This window comes from Eublepharis macularius, chromosome 10 (genome assembly GCF_028583425.1).
Source record: "Eublepharis macularius isolate TG4126 chromosome 10, MPM_Emac_v1.0, whole genome shotgun sequence".
In the NCBI taxonomy this organism is placed as follows: domain Eukaryota; kingdom Metazoa; phylum Chordata; class Lepidosauria; order Squamata; family Eublepharidae; genus Eublepharis; species Eublepharis macularius.
The window spans coordinates 18,841,162-18,868,575 of record NC_072799.1 but is presented as its reverse complement, the minus strand read 5'-3'; the positions used below and the strand labels follow the sequence as shown (position 1 = coordinate 18,868,575).

The 27,414-nt window shown below is 42.2% G+C and overlaps 1 protein-coding gene across 3 annotated transcripts; it reads left to right on the top strand.

The window, feature by feature from the left end:
- The first annotated feature begins 623 nt into the window (after positions 1-623).
- KLHL8 (kelch like family member 8) lies at positions 624-27,414 on the top strand. Of its 3 annotated transcripts, XM_054990453.1 has the most exons (12): positions 624-745; positions 3,146-3,283; positions 4,034-4,067; positions 6,417-6,680; positions 12,481-13,029; positions 13,895-14,081; positions 17,719-17,862; positions 20,321-20,432; positions 22,763-22,931; positions 23,438-23,597; positions 24,044-24,245; positions 25,135-27,414. In XM_054990453.1, exons 4-12 carry the CDS (start codon positions 6,477-6,479, stop codon positions 25,256-25,258), a joined length of 1,851 nt encoding a protein of 616 aa, XP_054846428.1. In that variant the 5' UTR covers positions 624-745; positions 3,146-3,283; positions 4,034-4,067; positions 6,417-6,476; the 3' UTR covers positions 25,259-27,414. The 3 variants fall into 3 exon arrangements, with proteins under 3 accessions (XP_054846428.1, XP_054846426.1, XP_054846425.1); XM_054990451.1 differs by lacking the exon at positions 3,146-3,283; XM_054990450.1 differs by lacking the exons at positions 3,146-3,283; positions 4,034-4,067.

Genomic DNA, 27,414 nt, shown 5'->3' with positions numbered 1-27,414 from the left:
TAAAGTCTTTTAAACACGTGGTTTTCTTACCACAACTGCTACTGGAAAATAAATACTACCTATCTGAGCTCTTTAAAAAAATGCAAATAGGGCTAGGGGTGCCAGCTTCAGGTTGGAAAATTCCTGGAGAATTTGGGAATGGAACCTGGAGAAGGCAAGGTTTGGGGATGGGAGGGAACTCAGTAGAATAAAATGCCATAGAGTCCACTCTCCAAAGCAGCCATTCTCTGCAGCTCAGCTGTACTCTATGGTCTGATCACTTGTAATTCTGGGAGATCTGCAGCCACCACCTGACGGTTGGCAACTGAAGTCCTGCCCAAGCTACCCAAAACCTCCCGTTCAACTTTTGAAGAAAAAACTACAATTCCCAGAGGCCCCGCCTTACTACTAAAACGAGACATGCGCAGAAATCGCGTTGGGTTCTTCAGGCCGCCGCTATTCCGTTTAAACAGTATGGACGCATGCAAACTTTGCGTGACCGAATCGAGGATAGGCGCGTGCGCACTGAATCGCTTTGGTTGAAAGGCGCCTGTCTCTGCAGCGCATGCGTCCAGGCAGTTCTCCTTTGTTCCTCTGCCCGTCGCTCCCACCAAAACCCTTCGTCTTTTCAGAGGCCGGGTGTTTCTGAGGGCGCATGCGCGTCGGCTCACGTTAGTGTCCCGTGTTGTCGGTTGTGTCCTCCGAAGTTTACGTGGCGTGTGGCTTGGAGTCAGGTAACGGTCGAGAGGCAGCCGCACCTCTTCAGGTAGGACAGCTGAGGAGGGGCTGGGAAGGGGCTTTGGTTGAAACCTCCTCAGAGCCATGCTGGGAGTTTGGGGGCGGGGTGCGCTTTGCTCGCTAGGAAAGAGGGAGAAAACACTCTGTACATGCTCAGAGAGTCCTCGCTTTCCTGGAAAAAGAAAGTCTGGGGCGCTGAGCTGAGTTTAAGCCTGGAGGTGATGTTTTGAGGGGGTATATGTGATGGGTGTGTGTGTGTCAAAGTTACAAAAGGTCTATATTTGGGCTTATAGCAGACCATATTTGTATGGGGCTGTTGTTGGGAGGTGTGCCAGGAGGAGATGATGTTGGGAGTGTGATTTGGTGAAACCTTTAAAAACTTGAGGGAAGAGGGTGGGCTTGGAATGCTTTTGCTAGTTCTCTCATTAAAAAAAACCCCGTGTGTATAGGTTCCTCTATGATTAAGGAGATAAAAGGGGGAAGCTAAAGGATGGGGGGGGGATGGAAATTCCCAGGGTAGATCAGTATTTAGGCAAAGCAGATACCTGAGGGAAACAGGTAGATACAGAACAGGTGTGTACAAGGTATATTTGTTATTTTCATTGATAGTCCACCTTTCTCATAGTAACCCAAGGCTGATAACAAGTATGTGATAAAAATTCTTTTAAGTCAATTAGGAAGTGGATTTTGACTCGAACAGCAAAGATTCCAAGTAAGATAAGAATGCAGGGAGAAGGGAGTGCATAAAACTGAGAAGCTTATGTAAGGCATTTTGTAGCAGTGGATGTTGTAGTCAGCTTTACTCAAACAATTAAAGGGGATGGAAGGAAAGTGTAGCCTTTTAAAGCATGCCCATTTATATACTCCTGATTACAATGAGAGCACTGAAAATACTAACCAATACTTCAGTATTTAGAAACATCATAAAGAGTTGTATGTTATGTAGTGGGAGTTCAAATTCTGGTATTTAGTCTCATCTATGCCATGTTCTGTAGCATCTCTTTCTTTTCTAGCATTCTTTGCTAGCTGCTCTGCACAGAAACTTTTTAAAAAGCACTGTTGTGATAAATCATATGCACAAGCTATCATAGCAGGATTTAAGTCCAGTGGCACCTTAGAGAACAACAAGATTTTCAGACTGTAAACTTTGGAGAGTCAGAGCTCCGTTTCTCATTATCTGAGGAAGGGAGTTCTGACTCTAGAAAGCTTGCACACTGAAAATCTTGTTGGTCTCTAAGGTGCCACTGAACTCAAACCCTGGTGTTCTACTGTAGACAAATACAGCTACCCTCCATCAATCTTGACTCAGAGGCCAGGATCCTGAAAGTTTTTCTTAGTTATGACCCGTCTAAAGGCGGGATTTTTTGCATGTGCACAGAATAACAAATTTTCTTAAAATTTCATTCTGAGTTATAAGCTAAATGCTGGTTCCCAGCTTCTTTGCTACAAGTCATATATGAGAGAGTGCTACTTCATTACACATTACATTTGATATGCAGCCTCCCACCCGAGTGCTTTGGGGTGGTATTGCCTGAGGCTTACTGAGCTGAGGAGCAAGCAGCAGCAAAAAAAGAAGATTATAGAGTTGATTTTCTGCTATAATTGGGCCAGTGTACCCTCTTAGTTCTTTGTCTAGCAATTTACAGCAGTAGCAGAAAATGAAGATTCAAATCCACAGTGTGATGGCATCTTCTAGACTGAACACTAAGTCCTGTTGGGTAGATAGAAAAGATTAACCTAAAGAATCTTTACAGAAGTCTCTGGGACAGAACAAAATTGGCCCCCTGAGCCATGAATTACAGGAACTCGTTTACTGAACTCTTCTTACACATTACATGAATATATTGTCTCATGCTGTAGAATTACTAAGTAATCTCTGTTCCATTACAAGATACCTTTGAGCTACAGCATATCTTAATTAAAAACTAACTTTAGATAGGACCCCCCCCCCCCCAAAAATCTGATTTGTATTTTTAAAGCTCTGGTTTTTAAAATTGTTTTTAAAGTATTGATTTTTATCCACCCTGTCCAAAGCTGTGTGTGCATTGATTGTCCTGTATAGCTAACAGTTGTCACAACTCTTCTGAAATACCTTTAGATTAAAAACATCTTTATCATGATGATGCCTCTTTTTAAAAACATTGCAGAAAGGGCAGAGCTGTGGAATAACTTTTGCTAGATATGCTAGAACAGTGAGCTGTCAGACTCATCTAAATCGGCCAGGATTTGGGTGTTAGTTTTATAAGCGGTAGATGTGTGATATTTTTCTTTTGTGTCTATGAGCTTTCTTAAAATAGCCCAAAGTAGGTCACAAAGTGAAATACTGAAATATGCTGGCTAAAGTCAGAAAACACATTAGAGCAAAGTTCAGTTCCAATAGTATCTTAAAGATCAGCTACTGAACCCAAATCTTGCTCTTCTGCTATAGACCAACATGGCTACCCACCTGAAACGATCTTCAAGGACTCATTTGGTTTAGCTGTGGTTGTACTTCAGTGTTATGAGACCAAAAGGGTAAACGGCCAGGCCGTTGGTATGGCAATGGAAACTGAAACCATTGAGTCTGGTAATTCCTTTGTTTAGCAATGAAAAATGCGTATTTTTAGCAGACAGAGGAGGGCTTGTATTCAGTTTGTGAAGTGAATAGAACATTGCAGCATTGTTAAAAGAGAACTTGAACTTTCCAGTGATGGGGAATTGTGAGTGTTTGTCACTGTAATATCTCGGAGAAATTTCAACAAGTTGAAGATCATTAGCGTAATTTGCAGAGTTCAGATTGGATGAGAATGGACAACCTTTCAGTGCCAGATTGGTGTAACAAGTGGTCTATCTACCTGTTAACTTGAGAAGACCCAGGTTATAGGTTGCCGGGCGGTAGCTTTAAAAAGCAATTTATTTGTTTAGTTGCTGTTAAAAAAGACTGATACAAGTAGGAAAACAGTTGTTGATGCCACGGGACCTGATGATTTTCTAGAGTGGTAGTGGCCAAAGTGTTAAAAAGTTACTCAGAAGTTAGATGTTTTGAGTGTCTTGTTCCTGTTTGCTACAACGTTAATGAAACATACCTATTTTGCTTTTATTGCTCTATTGTGGAGCAGGCTTCAGTTTTATCATATAGTTTCTGAACTCTGAGGCAGGTAGGATCTTTGAGGTAGGGGAAAAACTAAAGCTGGCTTATATGCCATATCAGCAATTATAATTTCAGGAAATACAGTCACCTTCTCTTCTCCCCCCCCCCCCCAAGCAAGCAAGCAAGCAAGTTTAACAGGTCGTCTGTATTTCAATGGCTCTTAAAATGTTACTCTTCTTTAAACAGAATTCTTCTTCCGGTTGGTCTGGTTGTTGCTGAAGTAAGTAATATATTTTAAAAGGCTAATTAGAAGTTCCTTTTTGTAGCTCTTTGTGGGGAGGTCAGGCATTTGGGTAGACCAATGTAATAGGAAGTTTGGGACAGCCAGAACTTGGAAACAGTTCCTGTTGAAGTAGTAGGATGAGATTATTTGAACTGAGAATGACAACAATAGTTATACATGAAGAACTAGAAAAGAGAGATGAATTCTTTGCAGAAGTCAACTGACAGCCACAAGTTGGATGGAGAAATCCCCCTTAGTGCAGCCTTACTCTCTTAACCAGCAGCAATAGATGCAAGGAAATGTTTGACAGCATCCAGTCATTGTCTACTCACAGCAGTTTGTCAGACTTTTCACCTTCAGAAAGGAATCACTGCCTTGACTTATCTATTGGGAACCTCTAAATCTCTGCCACAGAACTGCTCATTGCGGAGAATTCTGGGTTATATTCTAAGAACAATTTCCAACCTTTTCAAGTATGAGGATCAGTTTTTAATATCAAAAATTTTTGTGCCCCCCCTCCCCACGTGATAGTAGTTGTAGTACTAGTAGTAGTTGCTATACTTTTCAGATATGCTTAGTTGAAAAACATAATACCTCAAATCACATTGGAAGCTCATGAGAGGCCTGCGACCGTTGATATTTTTACAGTGGCCTTGTCTTCTGGGCTGCCTGAGTGATACGAGTGTACTCATACTAAAACTCTGAAAGTTGTTTAATTTATGCATCTTATAAGGAGGTTACCTACAAGCTTAATATTTTTGTTGAATAGATGCCGAATTTCTGACATTGTATAATGTCAAGGGGAAGTTGGAGTTACTTAGCACTTATAAATCTTGCAAGAAATGTAACAACAAAGATTGTAATTCAAGATTGGGACAATTGTGTGTGCACTCCTTTGAGCTACGTAATGTAACCCTTAGCTAAAAACAGGTAGCAAAACATTGCAGAGTTTACCCCATAAGTTAAACACAGGCTTAGGAAATTCAGCTAATCATAGCAGCTAATTGCTTGCAACTTTTCTTTGTGGCATGAAGAGTTAAAAGAAAATGACAACTCTGCAGAGCTACACAAATGGACAAACATGTTTTAAAGCGCTGTTTGGGAATCTAGCCGACTTAATTCATGTATAATTTGAAAGCAGACAGATACTCAAGAGCTCATACTACTTGCCAACCTTCTACTCAGCAGGGTTGTTTGTTTCCGGGTCTTTTGCTTTTATATTTTGCCTCATTTCTGCGCTGGTTTTGGATCCTTTAGTAGTCTATGGCAGGAATACTGTAGAGGGACAGGTGACAACTTCAGCACAAGCAAGATCTCCAGGTGATTTTATCTTGTTAGAACTCCTTTTATAACATGCAAGTTGAGTTTTTGATCAGTTTTTTTTTATCCCTGGCAAAATTCATATCAAGCATAGCAACCTGCTGAGCAGTTTTGTACCTCTTCAGTAGCTGCTTGATAGTTTCAGTTTATGGCTGCTTTAGCCCAGTCCAAGAACTCAATCATCTAATTTACTGGAAAATCATGGTTTATCTGGGTCATTAAATTGACTGATTTGTGCAAAGCATGGAATTGCTTGCAATTTGTTATCCCTTCATAGGTACCTGCTTTAAATGGCCAGTATTGGGTAAAATCCACTGCTTGCTTTTTGCTTCTGTACCGTCAGCAGCATCTATTCCAGGAGCGGCCACACAGTTAGGTGGGTTCATGGGTAGACACACTGAAGACACAGACAGACACCGACAGACACCAGGTAGTACATCTCAAAAATCTCAAACTGATTTTAAAAAAAATTGGTATACTTTTTAAAAATCAGAGGCAGTGGGAGACGGGTTGGAGGCAGTGAGAATCTTAATTGTGCAAGAAAATAGTTTAATAAATAAGATGCAAATAAAATGCATCCAAACGTTTGTTGAACAGTTGTCTCCCTGATCACAAGCAGGATGCGAGCCAAACTGGCGTGTATTTGAGCATAACAAACTGAATCGCAATGAGGAAACTCTTGAGTAGTTCTTAGAATCGAAGGGTGTCACTGCTGCATTCGTTATAGCTTCTGGATGTTCTGGTCAAACTTGCTGAACGTGGTTTTTAACTTCGAAAAAAAAATCTCTAGAGAAGTAATGCCACCTGTTTGTTTTAAAATATAATCTGTAGAAATTTCCACTTACTAGTTTTGGTCTCTTAAGAGGTTGAATATCAATGAAGCACTCTGAGGCAGAGTACTTCATATAACTGCTCCCTTAAAAGCTTTGCTGTGGAAAACATCTCAACATATTTTTACTTTTTGATAGAAATGAGAAGAAGACGCTGCTGCTCAGCTCTGATTGTTTACCCTGATTCATTTGGCAGGATTTATTGTGTGTCTTTTCATGGAGACTGCTGACGAACTTGGAAGGAGGCAGTTAGCCAATGGCTTCTGACTCCATGGTCCCAGAGCAAGCGGAGCGTCGTGTGGCAAAAGGGAAGAGGCAGCATCAGCAGGAAAAGTCATCGCTGAATAACGATGGGGAAGACGAAACATTTGTATTTGAAGCAAACGAAGCTTGGAAGGATTTTCACAGCTCTCTCCTTCGCTTTTACGAAGCTGGGGAACTTTTTGATGTCACGCTGAAGGTGCTGATATATATCTATATATCCCTTGTGTTTATCTTCAGAGTTTTCCGTATGTGTTTACTATTTAGGGTCATTGCAATATGCGTTTGCTCTCCTATACTAGCAACATCCAGAAATTCATGCCATGTGCTTTTGCCTCACTATAAAAATATATTGCTAGAACTCCTGCAAAATTGGGTGGAAAAGCTGGTTCTTAGGTAACCTGTCAAGCTTATGTCTGTCTGTCTTTCTCCCTTTTTCCCGTCTGGTAGTATGTAAGTTGATCATTCCCCACTGCCTCAAGTTTATGAATGCTATGGTTCTAGGAATTGCAGAGGCAACTCCAGTTTCTGGGATACAAATACAATAGGAGCTTATTTACAAACAGAATCAACTGGTGCTTATAACTGCATTGAGCTATGAAGAAGTAAGGGAACCTAGGAGGATAGTAGGAACCAGCTATAGATTAGGGGAAGCAAGTTGCTGCAAGAAATGGACTAATGCAGGAGGGTATTCAGATTTGAGCATGAAAGAAAGAAAGAATCAACCTCAGAGGTGCTACAAGCAATATAGTTCCTGACACTGGAAATATGGCAATTTCAACATGTTGTTAAATTATGTCAGACTTTTAAAAAAAATGTTTAGATCATCATCTTGTTTCCATGAACAAATGTAATGATTATTTTCTCACTTGCTATGAAGGTTGTATAATGTGCCGCTTCTTGGACTGCCTGCCAGAATATTTTTATTTATTTACTGCTGCCATTTTTTTTGTTTGATGTAGCCATTTCTTTAATAAGAATGTATTATTGATCCTTTCAGCTGATAGAGGAAAACTCCTATCTCGCAATGGGTGGTAGGAAAATAGTTTAATAGAATACGTTTACTCTTAGTGCATTTTCTATTCCATCTTGTTTCTTACAGTGGAAATTGATTGGCAGCTTCAGTTCTGTCCTTGAGAGTCTGAATAATAATAGTTGATTAGTATTTAGCTGAGCAAATCTAAGCAAAAAGCGCTGAGGTTGTGCCATACAATTATGGGCTTGAACTCGCTCTTGAAAGTAAAGTTTTTGTCTCTAAACACAATTTGAAGATGCACAGCTACATAGACCACGTTTCCTGAAGAAGCCCATAAACTGATATTAAATCAAACTTGTCTTAAACTACTCATTAGATAAAATGACACATGTTTTTCCAACTCCTGTTAGTGAATATCAGCTCCAGTATTTCACTGTAGCTACATGATCATGAAACAGAATCCAAGATGGGTAAAATGAATGAAAGCAGGCTTGAAGTCCCTGGGATCCTTCATTTGACCCCAATAGGGTTTTCAAATGCAACTTTTTATTTATTCCATGTAAATAGTGGGCTGCACCCCCATGAAGATTTCTTGGGTGCGAGAGGCTTTAAGTGCAAGCTCTGAAGTTATTCCTCACTGTTTGCTTGTGTTTATTGAAAGCAATTGTATCCCGACTTATCTTTTCAGCATGTGTAAGACATAACGCAAGACCTTTTTCCTGGAACAGTTTCTAAAACAAAATCAAATCACGCAAACCATCTGTGCCTATGGAACAACTCAATGCACATTACTTTGTTAAAGTACTCTGCGTTGCTGCAGCCCATATGCTGTTGCTTACTCAAGTGGCACTGCACTAAGTACATCTTCCTTTCTGCTCACATGTCACTGGATCCAAGCCATCGGTTAGCATGTTCTTTTTGACGGAAAATGCAACAGAATGATCTTGTGAGTAAAAAAAAAATTAAGGAGTGGGCCTTGCCACTCCATGCTGTCTTGCCACTCCCCCAGTCCTTGCTACTACCAAAAGATACGGTGTGGATGGGCAGGGGGAAGGCTAAGATAGGGGACGATTAGCCCTCCCCTGCATTTCTGTGCTGCTTGCTAGCTTCTTGCCTTTTGAGGAGAGCCAGGATAGGTGACAGCCGTGAGTGCTGTAGGTATGAGTACCTCATGAGTAGTATGAAGTATTCATAGACATTCCATGAGAAGCCAGTATCTCAGCTAATGCCTGGGGAAGATTTTTTTTTTTGCCAGCTTGCACTTTCAATTCTGAAATGCTCTGTAGCTACCACAGCAGTGGCATGGGAGCTGCTTTTCCGTGAGTCCATTACGCGATGCTGCTTCAAGGTTAAAAGCCTGCTGTTGTGGGCAGAGCAGACTGCTGATGTACTTACTGCACTGCCGTTGCTTGGATCAGTGGTGGCAATTCCGATGGTAAAGTCTTGTCCCATTGACTCTGTCCATGGGGTGGCCTTTTAATGTACAGCCCCACCATGGGATGAATCCACAAAAGTGCTCCCCCTCCCAGTTCCCGTTTGTGGGCACCAAGGGTTTGGGAAAACTGGAATGATTTTTTTGACAAATCTGTAGTTTAATTTAATGCATGATACGTTTTTAGAACCATGGTAAGCAGGAATCATTTTAAATTGTCTGTGCTCTGCATTTTAGTACTGTTGCTTGCTGTTTTTCTTAATATTTGACTCCTTTATTTCAAGACTTAAAATGATATTTTTGCCCTAATTGCTGCCATCTTAAAAGTTCTTAATTATGTAAAATATTCCATCATTTTAACCTATTGCCAATAGCTGCCTTGGGGTATCAAACTGATACAGAGCTGGGTATAAAGCTTTTTCAGAATAAATCCTTGACAGTTTTATTTAGCATTAGCTTCTATAATTTGGAGTTGTTCAGTTTTCACCTATGGAATCTCTGGAGGTGTGAACGTATATATGCTGGACAAAAAGGGTTCCTCTAGTGCTGTTTCCTTACTGCAGGGGAGTATGTGGGAAGAAACTAGACCTGCAGGAGGCTAGCTATGTTTTTTTTCCCCTTTACAGTCATAACCCATTAATGTCTAAAGTGATGAGCGGAAGGTCTAACTTTGACAAAAACTGCGTGCAAGTGAGGGGTTGATCCCTCCCTTAGTGCGGCCTTACTGTGGGGTGCTCTGTCACTTCCTTTCAGCACTTTTCTCCTAGCTTTGTATGTGGCACACTCCAAAGTTGGAGTGTGCTATTTAGTATCTATGTGATAATTAATTCAGCAGTCTCTTGATAAATGATGCTCGAAAGCTCATCAATAAACCACACCACAAAACCATCTAGCAATAAGAAACCCATATAAAAGTTGCAAATCCCCGCTTCATGGGTGGAGCGTCTTATTTGTTACTTTGGGCCGATGGGTCTGAATGACTCGGTCTAACTAGTGAAGTTAGAACAGGCAATCTTCATGTGAGATTGGGATAAACCTATAGGCTGATAAACTATTAAGGATAGCAAGTGAAACTAAGCTACTAATTGCATTGTAACTTTTGGTCGCTTCTGAATTCTTGTCTGTGGTGAGCACGAGGCTCATCTACATTTTCCTATGTTGTTGATCTCAACACACCTCTGTAACTCCAGGGTGGCTCAGCATTTTCAATGAAGTCCTTGTAGATAGTAGAAAGGAGTTGGCCATTTGCTTTTAGCAATTTCTCACTGTTGTAGGATTCCCCTGCCTTTTCATTCTCTTATTTCAGATATATTATTTGATTACTGTGGTGCTCGTAATAGCAGTTACTTGAAGTGGAAATTAAGAGATTCTTTCTATTCTTCACCTAGAGTTTGGAGTCTTTCCTAATGAGAAAGATTTTCCTTTCTCCTAACCACCCTTAATCTTCGTAACTGTGAATAGTTGCTGAAAGGTCTAACAAAACTGAGTAGAAAGAGCCTGCTTCTCATGGACTCTAAACAAACTGGTTCCTAATGTTTTAATAGATATGTTATGTGTGTCAGTGATGTATATAACACTCCAGTATAAATCTGTGAATTAAGTGCATCTCCATTATTAAATTGTATTTTATTTTAATAGCATGTAAGGTATGTGAAGAACTTATACAATTGGCTCAGGTTGATTATTCATTGGGAAACAAGCTATTTCTGTGTTGAAATGCCAGGCAATTTTATGTTAGCTATTTGTTGTCTAATACTTGAACAAAGCATGTGCGCTAACCTTTTCTTTTATGCAGAATAGACACAAAGATCCACCAGTTTTGTAGTACTAAGAACTGGACATAGTGCTATCTGTGTGTTTCATGGCAACACTTTGTCTAAAGCCATGTACAGTTAATTCCTTCACAGCACTTTCTTGGCAGTAAACCATTTTGGCTGCATTTTCTGGCTGGGATCAAGTGGTTAAAAGAATAGCTAATTGAACTGGATATTTCTGCGTAATGACTAAACTAGAGGAATGTAGTAACAGTGAGAAACAGAAGTGCGTAATAGATCCAGAGGAGTTAGCCTTGTTAGTCTGTAGTAGCAAAATACTAAAGAGTCCAGTAGCACCTTTAAGACTAACCAACTTTATTGTAGCATAATCTTTCGAGAGCCACAGCTCTCTTCTTCAGGTGCAGCTGACAAAGAGAGCTGTGGCTTTCGAAAGCTTATGCTACAATAAAGTTGGTTAGTCTTAAAGGTGCCACAGAAGTGTGTAGTAGGTCTTATATTGAGGAGATGAGTAACTTTGTCTAGCAGGTAAAACAGAATGTAGGTCTTGCAGGAACTTGCAATAAAATGTGGTTCATATTCATCAGGAGATGTATGTGGTATGATCAACATGGAACACATTTTCAGTTTTGTAAAAGAGATGAAATGATGGGTTGGATCCACTCAGTTCTTTCTATCTTGCGAAATTCCCCTTCTTACAACAGCTTCCATCCCACTTGAATTTTGGCCATGCCTGTCTCATGGTCCCAGCACAGCCACTTTTGATGGTTAATGGGGAACTCCTACTTCCTATTTTACTGGAGGGGGAGCTGATTGGATCCAACCTGCTGTGTTCAGGAGTCCAAATTTAGAGTGAAAAATGGATCAATTAGATAAGAACATAAGCTTGGCAAACTGTCTCTGCTAGGTGAGTTGGACTCAGAAGTTAGATCTACATCACCTTCTTCAAACCATAGTTTCAAAGAAACCAGGCTAGGGTTAACCATGGTACTGTGACATCCTAGTTAATGTTGGCAAAGGAATGTCCTGGAGCAAGGAGGCCAGCTCTATATTTGCACTTTAGTTTGTGATTAAAACAAAAACAAAGTGATTCTAAAAAATAGGCAAGGTTTATCCACCTAGCCTGATACCGTTCTTGTGAAATTAGAAAATAATTTTACTAGTATTTGGGTTTCATTTTTTAAAAAAAAAAAATTATTGGGTGAGTAATATAAAACAATAATACAATTTTTCAAATAATCCCCTCAATTTCTTATTCCCCCACCCTTTCCCCTCCCCCCTTTTATCTTAGACTTCCAACAGTTTTCCAACCCGTATATTTGGTAATTGTAGTCCCCGTCTTTCTTTGGCATCTCATAACACTTGCATTTTCACTCTGGGTTTCTTCCCTGCCCATACAAAGTCTGATATTTTTCTTTGCCATTTATCAAATTGTTTGTTATCTCTTATTATTGGTATCGTTTGCAATAAAAACATAATTCTTAGTAACACATTCATTTTGATCACTGCTATTCTTCCTAGCCATGACAGATTCAACTTGTTCCATTTAATCATATTTCTGTCTATTTTCTGCCATAGCTTCTCATAGTTGTTCTTAAACAAATCAATATTCTTTGCAGTTAATTGTATCCCTAAATATTTCACTTTATGTGTTACCTCACAACTCTAGTATTTGGGTTTCATGATAGCTCGGGGTCGAAATATTCTGCACTTTAGCTTTGATAATGCCAGCCTAATTCTATTACTACATTCAAGTTCATAACCAAAGACCTCAGATACAGTTTCATTTGCATAAATGTAACATATGTTCTCCCGACAGGTGGGGTCAAAATTGATTTCCTGTCACAAGCTAGTGCTGGCTTGTGTTATTCCTTATTTCCGAGCCATGTTTCTTTCTGAAATGGCTGAAGCCAAGCAGACGTTAATTGAGATCAAAGATTTTGATGGTGATGCCATAGAAGATCTGGTGAAATTTGTCTATTCATCTCGGCTGACCCTGACAGTTGACAACGTCCAGCCCCTCTTATACGCTGCTTGCATCCTTCAGGTGGAGGTAGTGGCCAAAGCTTGCTGCGAGTACATGAAATTGCACTTCCATCCCTCAAACTGCCTGGCAGTGCGGGCCTTTGCAGAGAGCCACAACCGCATTGACTTGATGGACATGGCTGATCGCTACGCCTGTGAACATTTTGCCGAGGTTGTGGACTGTGAAGACTTTGTGAGCGTGTCACCTCAGCACCTTCATAAACTGTTGTCCTCAAATGACCTCAGCATTGAGAGCGAAAAGCAGGTCTACACTGCTGCTATTAAATGGCTTCTTGCCAATCCTCAGCATCACGCCACGTGGTTAGATGAAATACTCGCTCAGGTGAGGACCAGGAGAGAATGGGGTAAAGGGATCTGTTGAAGGATGTTGTGTTTCAAAATGCAGAGGTGTAACCAGTTGTGGGGTGGATGTGTCAGTGCTGTATTGTCTTTTAGGAGGATCGTATCACTTTTGCCTAAATGAGTGATACTCTCTATTAGCTTGTGACAGGAGCACTTTCACCATTGTCTCTTGAAACTTCAGAAGATCTATTTGTTATAGATCTTGCTGCTTCCCTCTCAAACAGGCTAAAAGGCTAGTTCAGACACACATGATTTGCAGCTACCCATGTGTGAACTGCCTCTGATGAACATCGTTGGGTATGTGGCATTATGAAACTTCTGTCTATGGTATGTTGATCTGTGATGGCTCCCCCACATGTAATTCATAGCCTGCAAGTTATTTAGTGATGACCAAGTATGGGTCAGTGAGGTGTAATGCACAAAAGCTATGTGAACCTTCGGAGCACCCAAGAGGAATGTCACTGTAGTTCCAGGACTTGCTTTTTGGGGTATGCCTCCAATGTTGTTCATGGTTGTGTAGCTAAGAACATACAGTGCAGAAATGCATTCTCTGTGTATCCCTCTCAAAGAGAGGGCAAGGGGTTGGAATTGACTTTCTTGTTACCATACCATGTGAGTATTTTTCTTTTTCTTTCTTTCTTTCTTTCTTTCTTTCTTTCTTTCTTTCTTTCTTTCTTTCTTTCTTTCTTTCTTTCTTTCTTTCTTTCTTTCTTTCTTTCTTTCTTTCTTTCTTTCTTTCTTTCTTTCTTTCTTTCTTTCGAGTTCTCCCTTGCAGTTCCTGAGACCCATGACCTTAAACTGAACTAGCATTACCACATCTTATGCAAAGTGTCTGTTCCTATCAGGTGCGTCTGCCTCTTTTGCCCATTTGTTTTCTGATGGGTGTAGTGGCAAAAGAAGAGATCGTCAAACAGAACCTAAAATGCCGGGACTTGCTGGATGAAGCAAGAAACTACCACCTTCACTTGAGCAGTCATACAGTGCCAGACTTTGAATACTCCATCCGAACTACACCAAGGAAACACACGGCAGGTAATAAATGAACTTCTGTGCTAATACTGTAGAAAATGACAGTCTGTGTTATTGATTTATATGGCTGTTTTCTTAAGTACTTCCTTTTTGCATTACGTTAGTGGTTTTTATGATAGACTGCGAGACAGTATTGCTCAAGAAGGGTGCTGTTCGTATGTTCTTCTTGGGGGTTAAGAACATAGGACATCTGTTAATTGGTTTATTTAAAAACTGATGTTTGTGCTATGTCTGTTTCTGGTTCTTGCCTGTTTATTTATTTATTTATTTTATTTATTTATTCAATTTATATACCGCCCATCCCAGGGGCTCTGGGCGGTGAACAGTTAAAATTGATAAAAACAAAACTAAAATCAATATACAAATAATAAAACAAATTAACAAGGTGCAGTGGTGGGGAGAACCTTCCCCACCCCAAAGGTGGGAGGCCGACATGGCACCGCCCCCTTCAATCACCAAACGCCTGGCGGAACAGCTCTGTCTTACAGGCCCGGCGGAACGATAATATGTCCCGCTGGGCCCGGGTTTCCATTGACAGAGCGTTCCACCAGGCTGGGGCCAGGACTGAAAAAGCCCTGGCCCTGGTTGAAGCGAGGCGGGCTTCCTTAGGGCCGGGGACCACAAGTAAATATTTATTCGCTGATCGGAGCGATCTCCGGGGAACGTACAGGGAGAGGCGGTCCCGAAGATATGCCGGTCCCAACCCACTCAGGGCTTTAAAGGTAAGAACCAACACTTTGAACCTGATTCGGAATTCAACTGGAAGCCAGTGCAGCTGGCGCAGGACAGGTGTGATGTGTGACTGGTAAGGTATACCAGTCAGGACCCGTGCCGCCGCATTCTGGACCAGTTGTAGTTTCCGGATCAGGCCCAGGGGTAGCCCAGCGTAGAGTGAGTTACAGTAATCTAGCCTGGAGGTGACCGTTGCATGGATCACTGTAGCCAGGTCCTGGGGCATCAGGTAGGGGGCAAGTTGCCTGATCTGACGAAGATGGAAAAATGCAGACTTGGCAACCGCCGTGACCTGGGCCTCCATCGATAGGGAGGCATCCAGGAGCACACCCAGACTCTTTACCACTGGCAAAGTTGCCAGTGGTGTCCCATCGAGGGCAGGGAGCTGGATCCCAACATCTGGCAGCCCCCGTCCCAGCTGCAGGACCTCCGTCTTCACTGGGTTCAATTTCAGCCTGCTCTGTTTCAACCATGCCGTCACAGCCTCCAAAGCTCTGGCCAGATTGTCTGGGGCCGTGTCTGGCCGGCCGTCCATCAACAGAAAAAGTTGGGTGTCATGCTGGTTTGTATGCTGGTTTGAGCCTACTTATCAAACAAGAAAGGCAGGTTATAGAACATTTAAGTAAACTCCTCTAAGTGACTATTCTGCAAACAGCCTTAGTTATAAGGTATAATAAACGGGGACCTCCAAGCGCGAGGGTGGGATCACATCTGCCCTGTGCCTGCTGGGCCAGCCACTTGCCAGTCGGTCTGCAAACTGGCCGCTCTGCTGCTCCCCCTGTCATCTCCGTCCTCCTTTCCCCTTGGTCATTACTGGGCCAGCTGCTAGCCAGACAGGACCCTTGCCTGGCTGAAGTGCTGCCACTGATTGCCTGGCTTGGCGTTCCTCCTCCCTCGCCTGCCTCAAGTGGCGGCTCCTACTCTCTCTTGACCACCCAGCTCATTGGTGGGGGCAGTGGCTCCTCCTGCCCTCACCTTGGCCACTAATCCGCCAGCCCCTCCACCACTGTGCCTGCTACTACCCCCACATACAGCTGTGGCACCTCTGCCGGTGCCATGAGGCAGCAGTTCTGATGGAGGTTTGTTGTCTGTACATGCACAGACAGTAATTCTGTTTTGGGGGATTTCGACCCCATCTCCATTTTCCTCTTGGTTTTTCTGCAAACCTGGGGTGTCCCTCAGATTCGCAGGAAAACATCACGCACATGACCCCAGTCTGCATATTTAAGTGTCTGCAGATGGGGCCATGTTGACGGTGAGACATATTGACAAGTGGGGCACTTGCAAGGACTTGTGATGGGTTTCACTTTACACTGTATCCCCCTCCCCACACTATTCCTTTCCTTCCTCGGGGTGGCTCTCACATCCTTCCTCTTTCCCTGCTTGCTTCTTCCTTCCCACCCACATATCTTTTATCTGGCCCCCGCCTTTAGCTATATATATAAATATATGTGAATGTATTTATTTCATCTATACCCTACCTTCCCAATGGGAATCCAAAATGGCTTACAACATTATCCCTTTTTTCATTGTATCCTCAGAACCCTGTGAGGTAGGTTAGGTTTTGGCGGTGTAGCTGACCCAGGGGGTCACCCAGCAAGTTTCCATGTCACAGTGAGGATTCGAACCTCGATCTGACATTCTAACCACTGTACTGCACTGGTATTCATGCAGTGGCTGCTGTTTTATTGTAGTGAGCTGCCAGGCCTACGTGAATCGTGCAAGTGGCATCTAGTGAGTTAGGTAGTTGCTGCCTGTCCTCACCTCTATGAGTCATCCCTTAAAGGCCAAAATAGCCCTGGAAAAAGCCCTGGCCTTTCCCCTTTGCCTTTTAGTGACAGGAAAAGCTTGAAGGCTGGCAGTACTGTTGGGGTTGCCTAGCAACTCCCACAAGGTGACTGAGATTCTTACAGCTTCTGGCACTGCTGCTATTTTGGCTTTTATGTATATTTTTCCTGCAAATTTCAGGCTTTTCTTAGGTTTATAGAAAGATCTGACTTCTGTATTCACGGTTCTAGTACCCATACTTAAGTATCCAGACGTAGGGCCACGTATTCAAGGCAATGTATAGAAAACATTTCTAAAAGTATATAGTATTGAAGAGAAAACAAGATTTGGGCCCAAAAGGATTTTAAGAAGTTCCTTTAATAAGGACATAACTTCTTTGCTTTAATGTCATTTAGATATTAAACAGTGAATTTCTTATGCTTTATGAACCCATGTATTATAATGAGTGCTCAGTCCCTGTCTAGCAGTTCCTGATCACAGGAATGCAACCAATCAAGCAGGTGAGAAAATATTCCTTTTTCCCACTTACTGTTTTTGAAAACTACCTTAGTTGTTACCAGCAGCAAAACGACCATTGTTAGAAGAACTAAATAACATCCCTTGACACGTCAGTCTGTCATGTGTATTTTTTTCGAGTGGAGAGAGGAGATGAGATTGTGCTTGGGACTAAAATCCGACTTCTGGGTGGGCACCTCTGGCAGACTAGACCAGGCAAGAAAGTTTTGAAAACAAGTTGGCTTTCTTTGCATCAGGCTATTGATGCACTGCCGCAAACGGCTAACATAGGTAAATGTTGATATGTAGGAAGCGTAAATACATGCCGGCTGGATGGGCTTTTGTCCCTTCTGGTTGTTAGTTTTTCTGCAACTGTCTGCTAACCTGAACTCTTGAGCAGTCTTGAATGCTGTAGTTGAGATGTGGTAGAATTGTCAAGTTGAATGTCAAATATTAAGTCAGCAGACTGGGCTCTACCACTTAATTTTGTTTCAGCCGAGCCTATGAATAATGTTTTCTGCCATGTTCATGATCCATCAAGTTATTTGTAAAGCGAAGCAACTTTCAACCTTACCTTACTCATGAAATTCTTTGTAAATAATGTACTCTGTTCTTTTTCTGTTAGGAGTCCTTTTCTGTGTTGGTGGTCGTGGTGGATCCGGTGACCCATTTCGCAGCATTGAATGCTACTCAATAAATAAGAACAGCTGGTTTTTTGGCCCTGAAATGAACAGTAGAAGAAGGCACGTGGGTGTCATCTCTGTGGGAGGTTGGTATAAAAACAACAACAACCCTGTGTTCTAGGATCACTGTATGCTTTGTTACTGTTTAATGACTCAGTTATTCCACCTACAAAAATTATAGCTTTAATATACAAATGGTACTGGAGTGGGATAAATGGTACAATTGTTCTTTAAGTCAGAGGGTGGGTTTTGAATTGATCAGGCCAATGATGGATAGTTCCTTCTTATGCTGAGAAAAATGTGCCTAATAATCTAATCCTGGGGCTGTTTATCAGCAGGTTCACAGTGGCGCTGGTGGCCTATGTTAGGACTGCAGCCTAATAGACTTTGCAGGTAACTTTATTGGGCCACAGAGAAATCCAAAAGCCACGTGATGCTTTTTATTAGGACCAGCACAAGATCCGACAATATAGTACATGAACTCGTTCTTTAGCACTCTTCACCAGGCTGGATTTTTTAAAAGAGGAGGGCCCGAGGGAGCAAGTTCTTCCAGACTCTGTGCTGAGACCCTTTGCCTGCATCTTGCCCAGGATGAGCTTCTTGCTCGATAGTCTGATTTTTAAGTATCAAGTGGCCACCTTTTAGAGGCCTCCTTTGGATTTCAAGGTTGTGTAGTATTTTCTAGTCTGAGTCTTCTCAATTTGGGGATAATAGCATACTTTAAAAGGCAACATAATGTAGGCAGAGTTCTTCAAACATCTGAAAGCATTATATATATGTTAAGTTATAATGATTATATAATAATCTCATCCCCTCAAGTCTTTCTCCCTTTCTCCCACTGTTTTCTCTCCTTTTTATTATATTTTTCTTCCTTCTACTGCTCTGGCTATCCAATGTTCCTTCTTGCTTTCCTGCCCCATCCTCCTTCACCTTGAGTTCAAAATAAAATTCTGGCACCCATTCTGTATTACCTAGGTAACAACAGACAACATCAATGTCATTGTCTGTTGTTGCTAGGCAATCCAGAATGACTGCCAAGATCTCAGGTAGTAGTCACACTCGATCTTTATATTCTAAAACTTTCTAAATGTCTATTTTGAATAAACCTGAAGATCATTCAGAGTGAAAGTACACGCATGCAAGGAAAGGGATGTTCTGCTTACTTCCTTTTGAAAGGGGAGGCAGTTAATGATGAAAGGTTGGGCATTTTTATTTTGGCACCCCAGCTTTGGAATGCCCTCTTTTTTAAAAAAATATTTTCAAAATAAAAGGGGTACAGAAGAAAGAGGGGGAGACACAGGGTCAAAGGAGGGGGTAAGATTTTGCACTACAAGAGTTATAAAATACAGAGTACTCAAAACACATCTTACTCAGAGTTAATCAATATTAAAATAAAGAATACATATACTATTCCAGCTACTGTATATTTTCACATTTACCTTCCCAAACTAAATACATCATGCAGTCTACCTCGTCATTAATATTTGCCCATTTCCATCTTATCATAGCTTTATATTCAATATTTAACAATATATCAATATATAATCCTCATTCCATTATTGCTGCACTATTTCATCTTAACTCTGTATATAACTGATTAATATAGCAATCCTCTCTACTTGTCCCTAACTTTATCAATGTTTCCAAATCTACAAACTATTTTCGCAATTAAATATTTGATTATATATTCATACCTTTCTCCCCTTGTTAGGCTATAAGCTCTTATAAACTATATGCAATAAGTCAGTATGTGATCTTATTCTACTTTATAAAACTGCGACATCTTATTTATATTATTCCTTATAAGCAAAATAATTCCCCCATTTCTCTTCAAATTCACTTATTGGTCTTCTATTTATATAACGCGTCAGTTTTGCCATCACTGCATATTCTGCCATCTTGTCTTTCCAAATTTCCTTGGTTGGACATTCATCTTCTTTCCATTTCCTCGCAAATGTCACTCTTGCCGCCGTCAACAAATACCTGAATGATTCATGTAATGTTTTATCAATATTTTCTGGTATTATTCCCAGCAGCATTGTCTGGGGTTTTAAGGCAAAATCTAGTTTTAATGCCCTCTTTTTGATGTTCTTTTTGATACAAGATTTTGTTGTCTTTCTGGTGCTGGGCAAAGATTTCATCTCCCAGATTCTCAGATGATCGGTTCTTCTTTCCCTCTGCACTGAGTCTTTTGATTTTAATCTGCTGCTTTTATTACTGCTGCTACGCTTTTGGCTTTTTGCTGGCCGCTTACACCTTTATGGTTGGCTGCTTGGTATTTTTAGAATGTTTACAGTGCAATCCTAAGGAGAGTTACTCCAGTCTAAGCCCATTGACTTCAATGAGCTTAGACTGGAGTAACTCTCCTTAGGATTGCACTGTTAGTTAGGACTGTGATTTTCTTTAGTTATCTGCCCCTGGAAGCCAGATTTTTGGTTGGTGGATGGGATATAAACATTCAAAAATTAGTGTGGTCTCAATTGTAGTTGCATTGTTTCGATTGGTGGCAGTTTTTCTAAATCCAGATGTTCCTGTGTATTTCAGGTAAAGTCTATGCTGTGGGAGGCCATGATGGAAATGAACATCTGGGAAGTATGGAAATGTTTGATCCTCTCACAAATAAGTGGGTGATGAAAGCATCTATGAATACCAAAAGGTGGGCCAAATATGAGCTGAACCATTTCAGAGCAGATGGTATCATGGGACATGAATGTTTTAAGTGCCTAATCTAAAGCTAACATGATGCATGAGGAATAAAGGGAGCAAACTGAAAACGATTGGTAGAGAAGAAAAAAAGATCAATTAGAAAAAGCATGAGTTGGCAGTAGAGAGAGAACAGACGGCTGACTTAAATATGATATTGGAATCAGAGTGGCTTATGAATATATTAAAAATCCTCAATACAACAAAAAAGAATGGGCATCTGAGAGTTTAGACTACATCAGTTATGGCAGTGATACTCAGGAGCCACCTGTGGATTTTCTGAGAGCAAAGCTACAAGTGACTTTCTTCACATGGAGAACACTAGATTTTTCTCGCAAGGTTACCTGGGAAGTGAAGTCCGAGTGGTCCTTCCCTTCTCTGTTAGAATCGCTGCCTGAAGAGCCACAAGAGGGCTTCGTTTAGGGCTGGGCAGCTGCTACTTTCTCCCAGGGCGTCCTGCAGGCTGCCTGCTCCCGGGGAACTGCTCTGGAGAAAGCAGCAGCGTCGGTGAAGCTTCAGTCGCAGCGACAGCAGAAGAATCTGCAGAAGATCCTTCAACTGTTGCTTCGGCTGAAGCTTCACCAACGCGGCCGCTTTCTTCAGAGCAGCTCCCCGGGAGCAGGCAGCCTGCAGGACGCCCTGGGAGAAAGTAGCAGCTGCCCGCCCCCAAACGAAGCCCTCTTGTGGCTCTTCAGGCAGCGATTCTAACAGAGAAGGGAAGGACCACTCGGACTTCACTTTCCAGGTAACCTTGCAAGAAAAATCTAGTGTTCTCCACCAATGTTCCCTCTAAGCTTTGCAGTGTTGTTAGCTAAAAATCTACTTTGTGAGCCGAAACAACAGCTTAAAGTTTTGAGTGCACCTCCTTTTTAAAAAAAATTACAATCAAATTGCTTTGATTACAATCAAAACAATTTCACAATAAAAGCCATTAGGTGAAAGGGCCACAAAAATCAGAGTATACTTCTGTATAAAAATGGCTATGTCCATGCTGATTACAAAGGGGTAGTTGTATTAGTTTGTTGCTACAAAATAAAGCAGGCACACAATGGCACCTTAAAGACTAGCACATTTATTTCAAGATGAGCTTTTGTGAGTCAATGCTTACTTCTTCAGCCTCCTTCTGCACCAAGGCCAAGTTAAATGACGCCTTCACCATGGTGGCGGCTGAGGTGCTACCTCCTCTCCTCTGCTTTCTGCGGCTGAGGGGATCCTAGCGATTTCAGGCTGCATGGGTCAGGCCAGACCCGATCACTCAGCTCTGCTCTGTTCCCCAGCTAGTGGCTGGAGGGGCTCTCTGGCACCACCCTGGGGGCCAAACCAGCCACAGCCAGGAAGGGAGGAGAGAAGTGGGATGAGGCTCCATCCCTGCTCCACCCCTGTAGGGCCCACCTGCAGATGCTGGCTGACTGGGAGGGCGGGGCCGCCTGAGGGTTAGTATCTGTGAGCTCCAGCTGAGAAGCTGTGAGCGGAGGAGTCAGAATCTGTGAGCGATTGCTCACGTGCTCACATTAGCAGGAACACTGTTCTCCATGTGAAGAAAGTCACTTGTAGTCACACTCTCAGTGATGTTTTCCAGTGTGGCTGGCTGAATTCCAAGTTTGTAAATGATCCAGCACCCAAGGCTTGTTTCTAACCCTTGTGTTGGCAGTGGTTCCTGTCTCTACTGGCCAATTTTAACAGTACTTACCTCTTGCGTTTGCTTTACGTCCTTCCATGTATGGGCAATCTATATGATACAATAACCTTTAAATGGTTGTTCTACACACATTACTGGGAACGCATGGAGATTTTGCGTGCCAGTGGCAACCCTTCTCTTCTATCTCCACTTCCCCCTGACTCCACCACTTCTTGTTCTCAGCGAAGCTATATAGAGCCTTAAAAGTTGCTTTGCTCTGTGGATGCCCCACCTAGAGAAGTTCATTCAAGGACAACTGTGGCTAATAAGTAACACTTAAAGAGGATCTGATTCTATTACAGTTAATTCTTTTGACTGCCAGGCTTGCTAAACGGGGGCCGTCTATTGTTAATGGTTCCACTTGATTTTTGAGCTGAGCTCTCAGTGCTTTCTTCCTGAAGTTGTTAAAGCAGAATTGTCACTGAAGACCTGCACCCTAGCCTTCAAAGTTGCATCTCTTTGAATAAAATGCTGCAGATGAAATTTTAAAATTGGGGATTGCTGCTTTGTTACGTTTTGTAGCTTTCGTTTCGGAACCTGTTACCCGTTTTGAAAGTTTCTTTTAAGGTTATGTAGTGCAATAACTGCCTGTGTGGTTTTGATAGGAGGGGAATTGCTCTCGCCTCTCTCGGAGGCCCCATCTATGCCATAGGAGGGCTTGATGACAACACTTGCTTCAGCGATGTGGAGAGATATGACATAGAATCTGATCAGTGGAGTGGAGTGGCGTCGATGAACACGCCTCGGGGTGGTGTGGGCTCCGTGGCTCTTGTGGTAAGTGCCCTTTCACCAGTGTGGTGAGTGGTTGCATTATATTGAAGCCATGTTCTAACACTTTGCATGCCACCTATTGTAGTGGTATGTAGAGGCGAAGAGATTGAAGTTACGTCGGCAAGCTCATTATTTAACCCGAGGATGTAAAATTTCTCAACGTGTAATTTTTTTTCTGCATTGCTGACCTGTGTATTTAAATTAGATTCTTGCTCATATTAGTTCTGCTCAGTTTTGTTTAATGTGAGAGGAATAATTAAGAAGCTTCCGTGGGCACTCTTCTTAGAAACTGGCAACGATCCATTATGTTTCTGTTCCTGGAGCTCACGGTTGAGAGACCAGCATACGGCGCTTTGCAAAACGCTTTCTCTTGGGATAGGCGGCTGTTGCAGACCCTGCTGGTTGCACAGTTCTCTCTGTGTGTTGTGTGTGAGAGTGAAAGGGACTGGAGGAGTGACCTATGCTATATTAATACTGGCTCATTCGCTTGACCTTTGCTCTTGTTTCAGAACTACGTATACGCTGTTGGTGGGAATGATGGGGTAGCTTCCCTTTCCAGCGTGGAGAAATATGATCCTCATCTGGACAAATGGATAGAAGTAAAAGAAATGGGTCAGCGGAGAGCTGGCAATGGGGTTAGCGAGCTCCACGGCTGCTTATATGTAGTAGGTGAGTAATGCTTAGAATTGCCCCGAGTGAATCGCCTTGTAGATCTACAGTACCCTAAATGTTTGGGGCAGCTGCAGTCACCTAATCTTAATGTCTGAGTTGGTAAACCTTTGGGGAAAGCTAAACATATTTTCCTTACAATGGAAATAGGTGTGAAATAATGAGTTATTTGTGTGAATTGAAGGAGTTTTCACAAGCCACGTGTACCGCTAGACATTGTCAGTAACCTTGCGCATCTTCTTTCAGACTGTGTGAACAGTGGTATATGTGTCTTACAAGAACGAGTTTCATTCATACTAGACTACTCTGTTTTTGTACTGTTTGAAAGTTTTGCCGCTGTATGTATTGTATACTTGCACTCTTTTGAATAGCCTGGATACAAAGGTTAGGCTGTTTTCAGCTTGAAAGGAGACTGTGTTTGTATATATGCATGTATCTTGTTGCAGGTGGCTTTGATGACAATTCTCCACTGACCTCTGTAGAGCGATTCGACCCTCGCAGTAACAAGTGGGAGTATGTAGCTGAGCTTACAACTCCTCGGGGTGGAGTTGGCATAGCAACATTAATGGGGAAAATATTTGCTGTTGGCGGTCACAATGGAAACGCTTACCTGAATACGGTGGAAGCCTTTGATCCAGTGGTGAACAGGTGATCAGAATCTTGCTTTGACTAAGCTAGATCTCCATTCAGGATGAATACATGATACACTGACACGAGTTTTAAAGTACTTTCAGGCATTGCAGACCTCATGTGCGTTAGTTGTCACTTTTGTTAAAAATCGAGCCATTCTGGGACACTTTATGAAGCTATCACCCACCCTACCCCATTCTCCTAATATTCCAGGTGTTTTATTCTTGAATTTTCAGCTAAAATTTAACCTTGTACTGGAAGGGGAAATGTGCAGCTAGTGTTCTACCTTATTGCTCTATCAGCTTGTGTTCAGTGCTCTCTGCCGCAAGTCCAGAGGATGATTGCTAACTAATTTAAACGAATGTTCCCAAGTAAACCTCCATCTCCAAAAAAAGAGCCAATTCAGGCAAAGAGATGCTGGTGAGGGGTGAGGAGGAGAGACTTGCCCTGTACGGAATCAAAAAAGGCATCACGAAAAATGTCTTCTCTTGAAAGTTCCTCTGTTCGATTCATCATCTCCCAGCTCCCCTTTCCTCAGACTCTGAAATCTGGTTTTAAAAGCTCAAGCAGGCATCCCTGAACCAGAACAGTGAAGAGAGAAAATGCCATCATACTTTTGAATGATGACAATAAAAGGACTGTTTTCTTACATGGTTTTGGTTCATAAATGAATCACCCCTATCTCTGAGTAGAATTGCCACGGGGGGGCTTTACTGTGCGTGTTCTGTGTTTCTGTGATCACCATTCCTTCCTTAAGTAAAATTTTGTTCATATGGTAGACTTGATTCTACATGGCCATAAAATATAAATAAATGATGGGAGCAATTTTTCAGCATAGTCTGTGTGTGTGTGTATTAAAAAAATAATGTGGAAACTAATTTATTTTTTATTCCTTCCATCTTTTTAGGTGGGAGCTTGTGGGGTCTGTGTCCCACTGCAGAGCTGGAGCTGGTGTAGCCGTGTGTGCGTGCCTGGGCAGCCAAATCCGTGATGTGGGTCAGGGTTCCAGCAATGTGGTGGATTGCATGTGAATTTGGATTCAGATCTCTCCTAATGTTGCAAGGCTTCAAAAACCCGAGGAACTCCCTAAATCAATATTTGTAAATATTCAGGGGTGCTTTTGTATGAGAGTTTGAATAACTGGCAGCTTTTAAAGGCTCGGCAACAAGGTCTCAGTGACTGTACAGGGCATAATGCCAAGGAGTACTTAAGAAATTGGAGGACTTCTGTTCTGCAGCCTCTTGTACCTTAACCAAGGGGGGCTTGGTGGTGCTGAAAGTGTTCCTTGCATATTTCAAACTGGTGAACTTTTCTCAGACATGTCCCCGAAATGTTGATACTTGAGCGCTTAAATCTCTGAAGGATGTTCCGGTTAAAAATAACCACTGCATTTATGAGTAAGCATGTTCTACTCTAATGCTATGCAAACTTGAACTGGATTGATGGACTCTGGCCTCTTGAAAAATGTAATGTCGTAAAGCTCTTGTAAACTGACATGTTGTTTGCCAGAGAGAAGCACCAAATAACCATTAGTCTTGTTGACGTCCATTCCAGTCACCAAAAACCTAAAGCATAAGCTTACTTTTGCCTCAGCCAGATTTGTATGGCATGTAACCACCGTTGGGCATGCCTTCTGGTAAAAGCTTGCGACAAAAGCTAGGGAAGCACACTTTTCAGTTTAAATGGAAGACGTGATTGCTGATGACGTCAGACCTGAGCTTTTCCATTACAGACCATCCCCATTTGGAATGGTTAATTTTGTTGCTCACGACCTCTGTTTATTAAGGGTCTTGATTGGTATTGTGGCTGCCAGGTTTTTAAACGTTGCATCTCTTATCATAGAACGCTCCGTTCTCAGATCCTCAAACGGTGTCGTTTATCCTGCATGCATTCTTAGGCTATGTGTGAGCCATAACTAGAAGACGTGCATCATTGTAATCAGGTAAGCGTCTCAGACAATCATTCGGCTGCTACGTAGGAGATGGCCTTTTCGGACGTGTGTTATCTGGCCTTGAAATGACTCTTCCAGTCGGTTGCACTCCTCAAACCACTTGACTGTGCGTTGTGCTTGGGGAGTGATCACAGAGGTTGTTTGCATTAATGATTATTTGGAACCGGACCGTCTTCCTTTGAATGAAAGAGACTTTTTTTTTTTGGTGGGGAGAGGTGTGACTAAAGGAAGGGTGTATATATTCCAACCCAACAGGAGCCCAACAACAACAAAAAATCAGTGCTGCAAATCGGTGGTGGTGGTTTAAAGCGCTGTCCTGATAGTGACTTTGCACACATGTATCTTCACACCCTGCAATTCATTACAGGAGTCCAGGTTCCCTGCAGAACGGGCTGTGCTAGGGAAACACGGCCACAGCATTTCATCTGCATACCCTTTGCTTACTGTTGGAGTTGCCAGTGTTTTGGAGTGCCACCATCAGAGACCTGACCAGGCCTTAGATTGGCTGGAAAGTGCCCTGCTGTTGTTACGCAGGGGGAGATGCAGCTGCTGGTAAGAAGCATTGTTAAATATGCCCGGTTGGCTATTGGAAAGAAAAAAGGAATTGTGGCTTTCCTTCAGACTGGATGAAAATTTCCTTTGAAGAAAAATAACAGTGCGTATACTAAAGATAAGCGTGTTTGTTTAATGTAGGCAGTCCTTCCTCTCCACCCTTGCTCTTCTTCCTTGTCAGAAGTCATCTGGTTGTCCTTTTTTTCTGTGTGTTGGTTGTCGTGCTTTGCAGCTGTGTTACATGAGACTGTGAACAGCTGAAGTCATAAGAATTGGCATCAGGCCCTGGTCCTTAAGGCAAACAGAACCTGAAGTGGCAGCAGCTCACAAGCCAAGCCCTGCAAAGCGTGGGCGGACTGGAGCTGACCAACTCTAAAGGCGACCCCTTGTGATGGGGGAGCCGGACGCGACCCAAGCGGCGTTCCCAAACCATTTTGGATGGGTGGGGCTGGTCTGTGGCAAGGTCCAGAATAAGAATGTGTTTCTTAGAGAAACAGTTACGTAATGATTCTCTGTGTTCAGCACCACTGTGTGTCTGTCGTCAGATCACAAAGCACACATTACTGCTTAATTATCACATTGCCACTTTGAGAATCTGTTTTTGTATTAGTCTGTGGTATCCAGTGGACAAAATGCAGAATGAAGTGGTGAATGGTGGTGTATGAGAACCATTATAATAAAAAC